This window comes from Enhydra lutris, unplaced genomic scaffold (assembly GCF_002288905.1).
Source record: "Enhydra lutris kenyoni isolate GAN:26980312 unplaced genomic scaffold, ASM228890v2 scaffoldscaffold53, whole genome shotgun sequence".
NCBI classification, from domain to species: Eukaryota; Metazoa; Chordata; class Mammalia; order Carnivora; family Mustelidae; genus Enhydra; species Enhydra lutris.
This window is the reverse complement of record NW_019154137.1, coordinates 12,713,426-12,727,677: the sequence shown is the minus strand read 5'-3', so window position 1 is coordinate 12,727,677 and position 14,252 is coordinate 12,713,426. Positions and strand designations below refer to the sequence as shown.

The following is a 14,252-nucleotide window of genomic DNA, read 5'->3' as shown; positions in this document are numbered from 1 at the left end:
CCTGACCCCTACTAAGTGCTCAGTGGACGTTCGCTGATGCAGCAACAAAGAGGACATCTCCAGCCAGCTCCGTCCCTCCTGCGCCCTCCTCCCTAGCCCGCTGGGAGATGCCTCCCGCCTTGACCAAACCTGTTTTCTGTTTCTTCTCAGTGCTTCTTCGGTGCCCGGCAACATCCACCTGGGAGTGGCCCCAGTGGGGTCGGGCTCTGCCTTGACCCTGCAGACAATCCCACTGACCACAGTGCTGACCAGCGGGCCTCCTGCCAGTGCTGCTTCCACACAGCTCGTTCTTCAGAGCGTTCCACCGGCTTCGACCTTCAAGGACACCTTCACTTTGCAGGCCTCTTTCCCCCTGAACACCAGTTTCCAAGAAAGTCAGGTGGCGGCACCAGGGGCTCCACTGATTCTCAGTGGTCTCCCCCAACTTCTGGCTGGGGCTAACCTTCCGACCAACCCGGTGCCATCCTCTGTTGCGGGGGCTGGACCGGCTGGGCCCAGCCCTCAGCCCCCCGGGACTGTCATCGCTGCCTTCATCAGGACTTCCGGTGCCACCGCAGCCTCTGGGGTCAAGGAGGGGCCGCTGAGGCCCTCCTCGTATGTGCAGGGCATGGTGACTGGGGCCCCGATGGAGGGGCTGCTGGTTCCCGAAGAGACCCTGAGGGAGCTCCTGAGGGATCGGGCTCACCTTCAGCCACTTCCCACCCAGGTGGTTTCAAGGGGTTCCCACAATCCGAGCCTTCTGGGGAACCAGACTTTCTCTTCTCCCAGCCGCCCCACTGTTGGGCTGACTCCAGTGGCTGAACTTGAGCTCTCCTCAGGCTCAGGCTCAGGGTCCCTGTTTATGGCTGAGCCTAGTGTGACCACCTCTGGGAACCTGCTGACCAGATCCCCAACCCCTGCCCCCTTCTCCCCATTCAATCCCACTTCTCTTATCAAGATGGAGCCCCATGACATATAACTGAACGGGCTGGGGGAGCGTGCCTCACCAGGCCGAGTTGAGTATCATTTTCATATGGACTTCCTCTAGCAGAGACTGAAGCAGGACATCTGCCCTTACTTTTCGGTGGGATCTCAGTACACCGGATCCCCTGTCCCCCGACCCCTGCCCGGTGTTACCGTGGCCACACCATGCCCAGTTTGAGCATCCCTGGCATCAGACCGTGGCCTTCAAGAGCACTAGGGGATATGCTCTTGTCAGGGTAATGGGCTGACCGGGTGATGGAGGGAGAAAGAACCTCCAGAGAAGTCTGTGGCTGGGGCCGATGCAGGGGCTCTGCAGGGAGAGTCCTTTCGTGGGGCTGTTTTGCCGTCTGTGTTCCCTCCACAGGGAATTTCCTATCCCATATGTGAATATCTCTGTATGTATTTGTGTGTACTCGTGGGTCTATATCTCTGTTTCTTTGGGGAGGATGGGGGTGTAGCTGTGAGGTCTTCAAGGGTGTGTGTTTCTGGGTCAGCTGCAGAGATGGTGGGATTTTTCTTAAGGGAAAGCATTCTCTAGTTCCCTTTGGACAAACCATTCAGTTGCCCTGAGACTATGGGGTACAGGCTGGATCCCCCAGACTGGGAGAGATGTCACAGAGCTGGAGCAGATCCAGGGGAGGAGGGTTTCGATGGATGTGTGTGCTGGGGAAGACGGAGTTCAAAGGGACAGGGTCGGACCCAGATACGAAGTCCCCACACAGGGCTGGCTTAATTGAATGTTTGTGTCAAGGGCCTGGGCTGTCATACCAGCCTTTGCTGGCGCACTGGCCTACCCACCCCCCACGACCCGGGGATCCTCTTCATTAGTTTTGCCCCAGTGTCTCCCTGCTGTCTGCTGTGGCTGGGGTAGTCGTGGAGCAGCGGACACTGAGGCTGCCTCCCCTCCTGCCCGTGCGTGCCCGCTGCCCAGCCTGCTTTCTACTCACCTTGTAGGTTTGCCAACCCCCCTCCCCATGATGGCTACCGCAGACCTTGAGTGGACCGTTGGCCCTCATCGCCAACTCCCACACCTAGCCCTGACTCTATACCAAGAAGACAGGAGCCAGCGGATGTGAGCCCGCATGACACTTCTATCTCTGCCTGGTCCCCTGCTTCCATATTCCCCCTTTCTGAGGACATTTCAACCCATCCTCTCCTAAGTGAACCCCTCGGCTTCACTCCTCCTTCCCCTTCTTTGAATTAGCTTGCCTCTCTCCAGCCAAATTGGGGGCAAGCCTAAGAGCTAAGATGCGTCAGCCTCAGAAACAATTCTCTTATCCGGTGAATTTGGTTAATGTGAATCAGTGCCCAGGCCCTTGGCTATGTCCTCAGTAGAAAACCATCCACTTGAACTAACTACCTCCCCTGGTCGCTGCCAAGCCTCCTGTGTTCTCTCCCACTCTCTTCTTGTTCTTGTCCCCCCCACTCTCTGGAAAGAACCATTTATGGGTGTGCAGGTGTGTTTATTACACATCTCCAGCACTTGGCATTAAAATGCTTTTTTCTAATATAATCCGTTTATTATGATAAATTCCTGATGGTGGAAAGTGAAACATCCCGCAAAAGAGTCACCTTAAAAAAAAATTTGCACAAAGGCGGTAGGTGGGTTAGGGGGTGGCCTTGCCCCCCCGCCCGTCCCCGATTTCACAGAACTCATCATCTGTAGGTCACTGATACCCTTACCTGACATCAAATGTCTTCTTCACAGTTCTCAGTCCCCGAGAGCCCTGGCAGCTCAAGACACTACTTCCCACCCCCTCCTGCTGCGGCCCCACACCTGCCGCTCTAAGTGTGGCTGTGCCCCCCCAAAGGCTTTCCTCCGTTCTTCTGGCTCTGGCTTGCCTCTTTGGGGACGGGTCTGAAGTCGAGGGCGGCAGCCCCTCCTTACATTTCTAGCAGCTGGCTGGACATTTCCATCCAGATGCCTGTCATGCCTCAAAGACAGCCCCTCTAGCAAACAGGGATTTTTAAAACATGAATTTTAAAGTCTTTACACACACACACACATACACACACAAAACCTTTCCCCTCAAAAAACAAACAAAAAGCTGTCATGACTTGCCTATTTCTGTTCATTATGCCACCATTTTCCTGACCTTCTAAGCTTGACATTTCAGAGCCATCTGATGGCTGCCTTCCTTTGACCCTGTCCCCTCCCCCATCTTCTGAAGTCCAGGCCGTTTGCCACGACTCTGAAATCTAGCCTTTCTTCCACATTCCCGGGGCCTCCAGCCTAACTCAGACTTACCAGAGCTCACTGCCCTCCCAGACACATCAACACAGACCACAGTGTGACCTGTCTCGTCCCCTCCGATCTGCAAGCACCCGTTCTGTTCTTTCTCTGCTAAAACCCCTTCAGTGACCCTCACTGTCTGTAGGTAGGGGTGATACTCAGAATACTGAGCCTCTGATCTGTTCGGGGCAGCAGAGCACCAACCCTGTATTTGCTGAATCTCCAGGCCAGCCAGGGGTCCTAGAGGAGGGAGGAGGGAGCACTTGGGGGGCTCAGGGTTGTAATTGCCAAGAGTGAGGTCCCAAGGCCTTGACCTGGCAAGGCCCTTCCCCAGGAGGTCCCAGCTGACTTCCCAGCTGTCTCTCACTTTGTTTCCCTGTCCCCTGAAGGATGGCTCCAGTCACAGGGATTTGCTGGCCTTTTGAGCTTGCCTCTGTTCGAAGTTTCCCACCTCTGTGGTTTTGCTTTACTTGGTTCTGCTCAGCCAGAGTGCTCCACGCCCCCTGCTAGTACTGATTAAATCGAACCCATCCGTAAGTCTTGATGTGTGGAAGCCGCTTCCCCACACCAGCCTACCCTTAGATGAGTTCGTTCTAATTTCGCAGCAATTGCCACTCTTTGGGCAACTGATGGCGAACAGCCTGTGACATCTTCTCTGTTATAATCACAAACTGTTACTTAAATCTTCAATGACTTGACCTATTTTGTCTCCCCAGTTAGTGTGTTCCCTTCTGAGGGATGGGGGGCCATAGCACCCACAGAGCAGGGCACAATGCGAAGCGTCTAGTGAGCACCAGCGAATATTACTGATTGAGCTGGTGGAGAGATGGGGACTAAAGTCTGAGGCTGGTGACCTCTGACCTCCCCTCTGCACAGGCACTCACCCCAGGTGCTTCACTGCCCGGGGCCAGTCCTCCCTGGTTCAGTGCCCTCATGGTACCCCCATCCCCACCCCCCAGCCTTGCCCCTGAGACTTGTTACTACTTTGAACATTCCCTGCCCCTAAAGAAACTTCCCTGTCCAGTTTCTTTTCCTAATTCAAAGTGTTAAATTAGCTAATCTGGTCAACTCAACCTGTGCTGATCTAGTTATGGGAGAGGGCTGGCGGAGACCCTCAGGAGACAGGTTCATTTTCACCAGAGTCACATGGCAGCAACATCCTTGCCTCTGCCATGGTGTAATGGAGTCAGGAGACACTCTCCTCACCCCCCAGCAGCCGCTGTGTTACTCCTTCCTCTGGGCTCCCACAGCACTTGGCGTATACCTCTCATTGTAGCACTTGGCACATGGTAGCTCCTTAGCTATGTGTTTATGTATGTTGCCCCTCCAATAGACTGTGAGCTCCTCAAGGACAGGGACTGTGTGTTAGTCACTGATGTATCCCCAGCGCCTAGCACAGTGCCTGGCACACAGTAGGTGCTCAATAAATGTTTATGGAAAGAATAAATGAGTCTTGTCTCCAATGATGGGGATTTCAGCCCTAGACTGTGGCAGGCAAAAGGGGGAGGAGAAAAATAATCCATACTTCGGGGCTTTCGCAGTTTTTGGACCCCTCATGTAACACTGCGGGCAGCTGCTGCTTTGCGCGCGTCTGCGCTCCCCCCTCCCAAAAAGGATCCACGAGGAGGAGCCCTCCCCTCCCCCAGGCGGCTTCCAGCTGTGCAGCGCTGTCACCAGGAGCCGCGGGCGACTCCTGAACTCCCGCCCTTTGCCCCGCCCCCTTCCCCCGACAGCTTCAGCACTATTTCCTCACCCCTGGGTGGAACCGAGTGGCAGAAATGTTATGGCCAATGGAAGGAGCGGAGCGAGAAGTTATTTTCACCAGCATGGGTCTTTCTGACCCCATAATGTATTTTTAGAGGCGGCTCGGTTGTCGCTGGTTCCAAAGCTCCTGGACCCGAGGTGGGCGCTCATTCCCCTCCCGCGGCTCTCCCGCCTGAGAGGCCCAGAAAGTCGCAGCCTCCGAAAGCCTCGGCCCCAGGAGCGCCGGACGTGGGGTCCAACGTCCAGCAGGTGGCGCCGTCGAGCTAGCGATGAGGGGCCGACGGCCCGGGAGAGCCCGGGATGGGAGAGGCGGCTGGGGTGGGGCCGGCGTCTTCCCGTTCCTCCGTTCCGGACTCTGCGTCCCCGACAGTCCCTGGGCGGCTCTGGGCCCCACCAAGGCCTCCCACGGCTCCGAAGCTTCGAACTCCACCAGCCCCTCCGACCCCACCCTCCACTTTCCAGGGAGAATTTAGCAGGGGCTGAACGTCCTCTCCCAATTGGCCTGCCGCGCCCGGCCCCGCCTCCTCGCCGCCCCCTCCCCCGGCCTCCGCGAGCGGCAGGTGAGCACCCGGCCCACGGGGCCTGGCGCGCGGGCCGCCGCTCTCCCCAGGTGCCGGGAGGGAGCCTCCGCCGAAGCCTGCCGCCGCCCGCCGCAGGCCGCCCGACTCGGCCCGCCTCCCCACCGCGGCCTGCTTTTAGCTGCAGGGCCGCGAGGCGCCGCTTTCCACCTGGAAATCGGAGAGCGAGCGGGTGTTCGATGGCCAGCGGAGGGCCCCGACCACCCGCAGCGTGAGCCCGGGCTCCCCGCGGGGCTGGTGCGGAGCCGGGGAGGCGTCGGCACCTGGCGGCCCGACACTGCGGCGGGCCAGCTTCCTTCGCGGTGGAAACCCGGGGTCTAGAACACGTGGAGTCCGGGCCCGCCCCGCTGCGGGGGTCCAGAAGGCCGGAGCAGGGCACCTCCCCTGGGCAGCTGAGCAGGCCGCTCTTGGGGAGGAACCCATTCCCCCTAAAACACACACAAACACACCCGCGCGCACATACACACGTCTTAGCAGGGGCAGGACGCAATAGAACAGTGAACAGCTTCACTGTTAGATTGTGGAAGGGACAGTTTACTGCCCAATTCGCCCCCCTCCAACCCAAATGGGGATGCGCGGGTAGTGGCTGGTCCTTTTGCCGGAAACACGGAGACTTGAACAGGGCCTCCCTGTAACCCTGCACCCCGAAAAGGAACATTCTGGTAAAACCATCATTAACTGTGACCTTGGCACGTAGGAGGAACTAACTTCAGCTAAACAGCTGTGTTTGCCCAGTACGATTCTCTTCCTTCGTGGGTCAGTCGAGACCTATTTGGCAGATGGAGCGATGAAGACAGAATGACTGGGTTCCCACCTGCGGTGAGCCTGGGCGGTAAGTGAAGCCGGCTGCTTCCCCTAGGCCCGCTGGAAGGAGGAGAAGGCCCACTAAATGAGAGGGAGGCCACCGCCCTCAGCCTAGTCTGGAGCAGGCATGCAGGTCCTATCACAGCCCATACCTCCTGCCTTTGTCTTCCCACCCCAGCAGAAGGGCAGTGAGGGGTCTCTCGGAAGGGTGTGGGGAAAGGAGCCCAAAGGCAAGAAAACTTGCCCAAAGGCAAGGAGCTGCTGATGGGCTTTGCTCGCAACTCGCCTCTTTTCGGCAGGGAAATAAAGGGCCATGGGTGTCCACACACCCAAACCCAGATACCCACGGCTGCCCACGGCTGCCCACGGCCCCCAGAAGGTTCCTCTCCTGTTCTTTTGGGGTCATGCGGACTCTGCCCACAGCATCTTCCCTCCTGCCTTAAGTGGAAAGCCGTATAGTCAGTACTGTCACCACTCTCCCTTCATCCTTTCTTCTGAATCTCAAGTGATTACCTCTCTTCCTCTCCGTCCTCCAACACCTCCAACTCATCGTTACCAGTTTATTTAAACAAACAAACAAAACCCCTCTATACCCAGTTTTCCTGTGGTTCCCCATCACCTAAGGCAAAAGTCCAAGCTGTGCTCCTTGGCATGCCTGGCAGGGCTCTGTCCCCTCCAGCTGCAGTGACACTCAGGTGGCTTGTAGTTTCCTGCACATACCACCCTCTTATTTGTCTCTAAGCCTTTGCTCCAATTGTCCCCTCAGTTCAGAGACGCTTCCCTGTCACCCCTCATTCCTGTTTTCTACTGAAGTGTCAACTGGGTACCCTCTCCCAGAAGTCCTGCCAACCACCCCACGGCTCTCGCCCATCTCTTTGAGCTGAATCCTTGCCCTCACCACAGAGCTTTCGTGACCTACTGACAGATCTGATTTCTTAACTGCAAGTTCCAAACGGAGGACTGAGCTAAAATCAGTGCTGTTATGTGGTTGTTTGGGAACATGAGAAAGCAACTGTTCTGGAAGCATCAAGATCAGAAAGTGGGTAAGCGAGGGCCAATGAGGAAGATTAACGCTGTGGTTCAAAGGAATGGATGTTCCTCCATCGGGACAGAAAGACCTGGGTCGAAGTGTGCTCCTGGGGCTTGAGCAAAGGGCAGCTCACAATTCACTCCCAGGGTTGGCTAGGCTCCGGCTGGCCAGACCCACAGATCCCCTCACCTGTACACCGACAGGGTTCTCCAGAGACTTAAGCCACAGGGAGAGGTCCTAAGAGTATAGCTGAAACGCCCCAGACCTATCAGACATCCCCTTCCCCTCAACCAGGAACGGGCCCATTCTGGAGCCAGCGTCAGAAGGAATTGGAACTTCTACCACTGTTTTTCAGAAGTGGGGAGGAAAGGTGTAAAATCTAGGATGGGCATCTTGGCTCCACAGTAGCTGGGTCTTAGGAAGCCAGAACCATGGAAGGCCTGTGCCGTGCGGGTGGGCAGGGGAAGCACGGGCACCACAGTGTGGGAGTGATAAGACTGTGTGGTCAGATGCAGATGTGGGTGGCCCAGGGCAAGGGAGCCAGCAAGCAGGTGATTTCCTTGAGCTAAAAAGGATCATTCCTCATAGCCTCCTAAAAGAGGGCTCCTCCTTCCAGTTCGGCTACTCCTATGGCAGACAAGGAACACACGCACGCACGCCCGCACACACCATGGCTAAACGGATGCAGGGACTCCGTTCTCCCCACCACCCCTCGCCCCGTACCCCATGATGTGCCCCTGCTTTGCCTTTTCTTTCCAGATCTTGCCCCAGTGGCTCCAATGTTCACCAGCCCCGCCACCCTGTCCTCATTTGTGCTACCCAAACTGCACGGCAGGATCAGGGGCTCCCATTGACTTCATCAGGATGCCCATCTGTTTTAACCATGGAAGAGCCAATACAGGGAGAAGAGTAAAGACAGGAGACAGAAGCCCTGACACAGGTTTTTCAGTATGCAAGTGTTTTTGACTCCACAGCCAGTTGCTTAAAATGAAACATAAAGGGCAGCCAGAATACACACCCAAATGCAAAAAGGTAAAGGCAAACATAAAATAAATCACACAATACCATGAACCCCCACAAAACCAAAAAATTAAAACCCAAACCCCTCAACTTTATATATACATATGTGTGTGTGTGTATATATACGTATATATACACACACACACATATGTATATATATTTTTTTAAAAAAGGGAGAACAACTGTTCAAAACCAACTGGGCAGTATGGTGGGGGTGGGGAGCAGTCCTACAGAAGGGGGCCTAGAACTTCCCCCTGGGAACAAAGAACAAACACAATACAAAGAAAATAACCACCAATGCTCCTGCATGGGTCAGGAGTCTCCAGAGAACAGATTGTCCCATCCTCAAACTGGCTTTTTTTTTTTTTTTGCCTTTTTTTTGTCTTTTTTTTTCCATTTTCTTCTTTTGTTGTTGTTGTTTTAGCACCTGTACAATAAAACTGTACCATCTCCAACCAGAGCCGGCCACAGTGAGGCCCTCCTGCCTTTGGATGGTACATACTCTCTACAAGGATTGTTTGGAAAAAATAGCAATTGGTAGAAAAATAAGAACAAGAGTAGGAAAGACAATGCCACAGAGCGGGGCAGGGACAAGGGACCACCCGAGCTCCTCCCTCTCTCTCCCAGAACAAACCCAGCACCGGAGGCCAGGAAGGCGACCTGGCAGGGCCCCACAGTCAGCCCCAGGTCCCACGGTGGGAGCAGAGCCCAGCCTCCGGCCCTCAACTAGGAAACAGCTGAGGCCTGGATCTCACATCCGGCAGTGCATCCCACAACCCTCTGCAGATTCCAAAGGAGAATGGGGGACAGAGGGCGAAGCAAGGAGGAGAGAGAGGAAGGGGGTGCTGAGTCTGGCAAGGGGGAGAGGGGAGGGTCAAGGGCTGGAAGCTGAGAGACTCAGCGTCCAGAAAGGGTGCAGGCGGGAAGGGGTGCGGTGGCTGGAGGAGGAGGGTGGAGAAGAGGGAACAAGCCCATATTGTGCACTCCGGAGGGGAGCAGCAAACGAAGTGTGAGGAGGGGGCGATCTTAGCCTTCAGGCCCATTCCTGACTCTCTGCAAATAGAGTGACCCATTAACCCCTTCCCCCTACAATCTACCCCTCCCCAGAAACACTAATCTCAAGAAAGCGCAGGTAGTGAAACAAAAAAAAAAATGGGGGGGGGAGCACCAAAGCCTCAGGATTACCCTCAAGCCCCCAACCCCCCACCAGCACCAGCCACCTTCATTAGTCACAGGTCCTCAGCACCCCCAGCCCCTCCTGCCCCCTCCCCAGTGGGGTGAAAACAAACCTGGGAGTCACTTTGTTGGAGGGAGGGGGCAGCTCCAGAGCTGATCAAGAAAGACAAAGAAAGGTGAAGAAAGTCCCTCAATACAACAAGTTGTCTCAAATCGTCACAGTGATACAGACTTATCAGAAACCAATGAAACAATACAAATTAAATACTAATAAAATAAATACTATGGAAGACAGAAGAACACAGGGGAACGGAGGGGGCGCTCAGAGATTTGGGCTTTTCTCATTTCTCCTCCAGACAGGCTGAGGCCACCCAGGGCCCAGGTGTGGTCTTGGTCACACACAAAGGAGGCCAGTCCAAGAGACCCAGGCGCCACCTCCCGCCATCCCCGGGATCTCTTGTCCTCAGACGTGGAGTTCAGCTTTCCACCCCCATCACCAACCACAACAACAAAGACGATGACCGGGAGATGAGAACTAATCATAACCGGAAAAAAAAAATCCAGTCACTAATGCTGGCATTGATAAGGCGGCTTCTTGTTGGTCCGTATTATTGCCTCATTCTGCAGTCTGGTGCTCGGTGGGGGAGAGACACGGGAGGTGGGGAAGGGCGAACTTGGGAGGAGAAAGAAGAGAAGGGAGGGGCCGCTTCCCAGGTCAACTGTTCCAGGGCTGGAACTCCACCTCAGACCCCAGGAGCCGAAGGAGCTCTGGCTCGTAGCGCACCAGCTCCACAGTCTCAGAGGAGCCTGGGGCGGATCTGTCGTCCATGCCTCCGGGCCGCTCGGCTGGGGTCAGAAGCTGACTGGAGACCACTTGCCGGTAGAACTCAGCCTTGGGCAAGGTGGCAATTTCAAAGTGCGGGAACCGAGCCTGAAAGATCCTGGAGGAAAGCTTCAGCCTCTTCAGGACGTCGGTAAAGAGGAACCAGTTGCAGGGCCTGGAAGAAGCAAGAGTGGGAGTTAGGGAAGGGGGCTGGGGGGAGGCCGTGGAGTGCCGGGAACACTCCGGAAGGCCCAGGAAGGGTGACAGTCTGACTGTCCCCCACCCCCCACACCAGACTAAACCAGGGGCTAAACTCTCCTGTTTCCTCCAGTGCCTGAACCAGCTTCCAGCTTCATCTCCAGCACTCAGCCCGTGACTGACCTCTTCCCAAAAAGCGGGAGCAGGAGGGAAAGGAACTTCCAGAACCTAAAACTCAGAGCAGCCATCCCCAGACCTTCCCCCACACCCCATGACCTGGAATTTACCATCTGCTGGGACCAGTTCTTCCCCCCAACCGACCGCTGCTACCCTGTCTGGTTTCCCTTTCCTGTTCTCACCCCTGCTTCCCCTGCCTCCTTGTTTTCTGAGACCTTCCCCAACAGACGGGGAGCCGTGGAGAAAGGCCTAAACTGCGGGTAATCTAAAAGGCATTTCTCTTTGGCTCTGGAATGCATTAGACAAGTTTTTTCTCCAGTGGCAGCACCGTCCTTTCTGCAGGGCCGGAGCTCACATTACAGCCAGTCCGACTTTGCGGAGCACACCCGGCTGGGCGGCAGGCAGCCTGGGGACAGCTGGGAGGGGTGCTGGAGAGGCCGCTCAGGAGCCGTGTGCTCCCCGCTTTGAGCAAACCAGGAAGACATGAGCATCCCTGTGTTAATGGTCCCCATTCCAAGGCACTCCACTCCCTCCTCCTGTGGCACTGTCCTGCCTCCAGCAGCCCCACCAGCCTCCCAACCAGTTACTATTCGTTTTCTAAAAGGAAAACTCGACCTTCTCACTCCCTGAACTGCTTTCCATGGATCCCTGGTACCTCCAGCAAACAAACAAACAAACAAAAACAACCCAACCGTCTAAATTCTTTACCGCAATATTGCAAGACCTTTCAAACATGACCCCCTCCAACCTCTTCAGCCCAGTGACCCCCTATAGTAACACACAGACAGACAGACAGACACACACACACACACACACACACACATACACTGTATACCTCCACCCCACCAAGTGCCAGCCGTTGGATGAAGGACAAGCCCTGCTTTCTGAATCTGTTAACCTTCGCTTGTACCGCACCCTCCATCCACCTCTCAGGCCCAGCTCAGATGCCAGATCGCCTGGTCGCTCGTCCCATCTTCCACAGTCTCATGGCACTTGGTGCACACCCCTTTTATAATACTTCAAACACAGCCCATCTCAGAAAGACTACAAAAGCAATGTTAACTGTGCTTCTCTCCATGGCACAGGAATGGGAGACCACTATTATTCACTGGACACCTTGCTCAACTGTGTGACATTTTTATTTTGTGTGTTATTAGAGCTGATTATATACTCGTCTATCTCCTGCACTAGCCTGGAGATGCTCTGAAGGCTGTATTTTGGCCTTTGGGGTTTGCCTGGTGCGCCTGCTGAAGACATGGTTACGGGACGGAGTGTTCCACACAACACATAGCACTCCTACTCAGGCCCACACCCCTGCTCCCTAAAATGCAACGCTCCTCCCAGGGACAGTAAACGTTCTCCCACCGTCAGGAAATGGAGTGCTCTGGGTTTCAGAGAAAGGGACTATAGATACCATACAGCTGGACCATCACTTTCAAAGAATGAAAAAGAACCCTCAGAACGTTAACAGTTGGTCCTCAGAATCCAGCTTTGCTTTGGTGATTCCGAAGGCAGTTCTGAACCCTGCAGGGCCTTTAGGGTCATCATTCTACACCTTCCCTACTTCTTTTGTTAAAGATCTTATTTATTTGAGAGACAGCTCCAGCGTGCGGCACGGAGCCAGTAGGGGAGGAGCAGAGCGAGGGAGAGGAAGAGGGAAAGAATCGCAGGCAGACAGCGCTGCGCGCAGAGCTCCACTGGGAGCGCGATCTCGTGACCCGAGCCAAAACCAAGAGTCAGGAGCTCAACCAACTGAGCCACCCAGACACCCCTACACTCTCGCTACTTCTTGGAGAATCTGTATTCCCCATTGCACTGCAGCTGTGGGGAAGGACAGATTCCAAAGAGGCAAGGAAGGAAGGAAGGCCAGAACGTCGGGAGACCCAGCTTTGCGCGGAGCAAGCTTTCGTGTTGCCCCATGTTCCATCCACACCTGACGCATACTACCCTGGTCCTTTTGCTGCCTGGGGCCCCAGATCCTGTTTCAGAGAAGGCGGTGCTGAATACTGTGGAAGAATTAATTAACTGTGCAACACTATATCCCAGAGGCCTTGCCCCGCCCTCAGGGATCAGCTGATGCCCAGAAGAATAAGGACCAAAAGCCCCTGGAACTTGATCCCTACCAGTGTCATCATATAGGCTATTTTTACTCTTATCAGGCCCTGAGTGAAGGGATGCACAGAGCCTTGTGGCTCAATGGGTAGAGTCATCAACTCAAGGGACTCACTTGAAGGGCTCCCGATCCCCCATCCTCCCCCCTCTCTGCCGTGTGCACTTTGTGTGCTTTCACTCTTTAAACAAAAACAGGGTTGGGTATCTTAAAAATAGGTATCAAAGGAAAAGGATCCCTAAGAGTGTTTGCAAAGGTATTTGAACTATGTGAAGACACCAAGAAGAAGAAAATACTGAGCGATGGAGGCTAAGAACCAAAGGAGAGGGCATCCAGCACCCCCTAAGCAGCACAGCCACGCTGCCGTCGGTGAAAGCCGACCAGAACCACAGCCCCGCGAACTCCCTCCTGGATCATCAAGTAAAGATTAAGCCGGGTTTGGTCTAATGGTGTCAGGTATAGTCTAGTCTCTGGAAATGGGTGACACCCGTTAATAACATACACAGTCGTCTGACATGACAGTGCCCGTGCCATCATCTTGCCAACATGAAGGCTCCAAGAAAGCAGCCTATGGATTACTTAAGGACCCCAGCAGCCCCTTAGCTATGGCAACCATATGTCGTGGCTTTTCTAAGAATCTCAATTGCAAATATTCTGTCTGGCTGTTCCCAGAAACCACAAAAATGTTCTAGAGATTCTAATAGTTCATCAGCCCAAATATCTCCCAGATCATCTCTTACACCCAGGAACAGCAGCAGAATCCTTTGGAGAGCAAATCTAGGTTTGGGGTTTGGGAAGGACATACAGTCCATAAACCTAGAGCTTCCAGCCTCTGTTCTGAAGATAACTGAGCAGAGCGGGAAAGTCAGGCTGGCCTTGGTCATGTGTCAGCTTTCCCGAGCTCTAGCGTTTGCTCACCAGGTCTCTGCTTCCTTCTGGAGAGCTCCACCCTTCCCAGCGAGGCAGGACAGGGGTTGCCAGGATCCTGGCACTCTGTCCCTGTAGATCTCTTAGACACTTACCCGCGGGACACTGACACTTGGAGGTTGTAGCAAGGGAGAAGAGGCTTGTCTGAGAGCTCAAACATAAAATCATCCTCTTCCACATCATCTCCTTCTTGATCAGAGTTCCCGGGAGGATTATGTAGGAGGTCACAGGCAAAGCCATCTTTTTCCTCTGTAAGGAGAGCACATGGGATATAAGGACTAAGCTACATGCACAAAACTGAAGAAAAGAGATGCTCCAACAAGAAAAGGCACCTGAAGGTGGGCGATCAGGAGACAGACCCCTGGCTGGAGCCCAGCTTCACTGATCCCATGGTTCCCACCCTTGGGAGGGCCCATGAAAGTTCTATCCCTGGGAGACACAATTCTGTG

At 54.7% G+C, this 14,252-nt stretch overlaps 2 protein-coding genes across 8 annotated transcripts in view; one reads left to right on the top strand and one right to left on the bottom strand.

The window, feature by feature from the left end:
• The window catches only part of LOC111157264 (E74 like ETS transcription factor 4), a 41,172-nt gene extending 36,539 nt beyond the window's left edge, over window positions 1-4,633 (top strand). For all 3 annotated transcript variants that reach the window (XM_022518542.1, XM_022518543.1, XM_022518544.1), the window contains one exon: window positions 151-4,633. In XM_022518542.1, coding sequence (XP_022374250.1) covers window positions 151-958 — 808 coding nt within the window. In that variant the 3' untranslated portion in view covers window positions 959-4,633. The remainder of the gene's footprint in view (window positions 1-150) is intronic.
• Window positions 4,634-8,805: 4,172 nt separating this feature from the next.
• Window positions 8,806-14,252, bottom strand: part of LOC111157284 (BCL6 corepressor like 1) — a 60,580-nt gene continuing 55,133 nt past the window's right edge. For all 5 annotated transcript variants that reach the window (XM_022518581.1, XM_022518583.1, XM_022518584.1 and 2 more), the window contains 2 exons: window positions 13,899-14,052; window positions 8,806-10,566 (listed from right to left, as the gene is read on the bottom strand). In XM_022518581.1, the coding sequence (XP_022374289.1) occupies window positions 10,284-10,566; window positions 13,899-14,052 (437 nt within the window). In that variant the 3' untranslated portion in view covers window positions 8,806-10,283. The remainder of the gene's footprint in view (window positions 10,567-13,898; window positions 14,053-14,252) is intronic.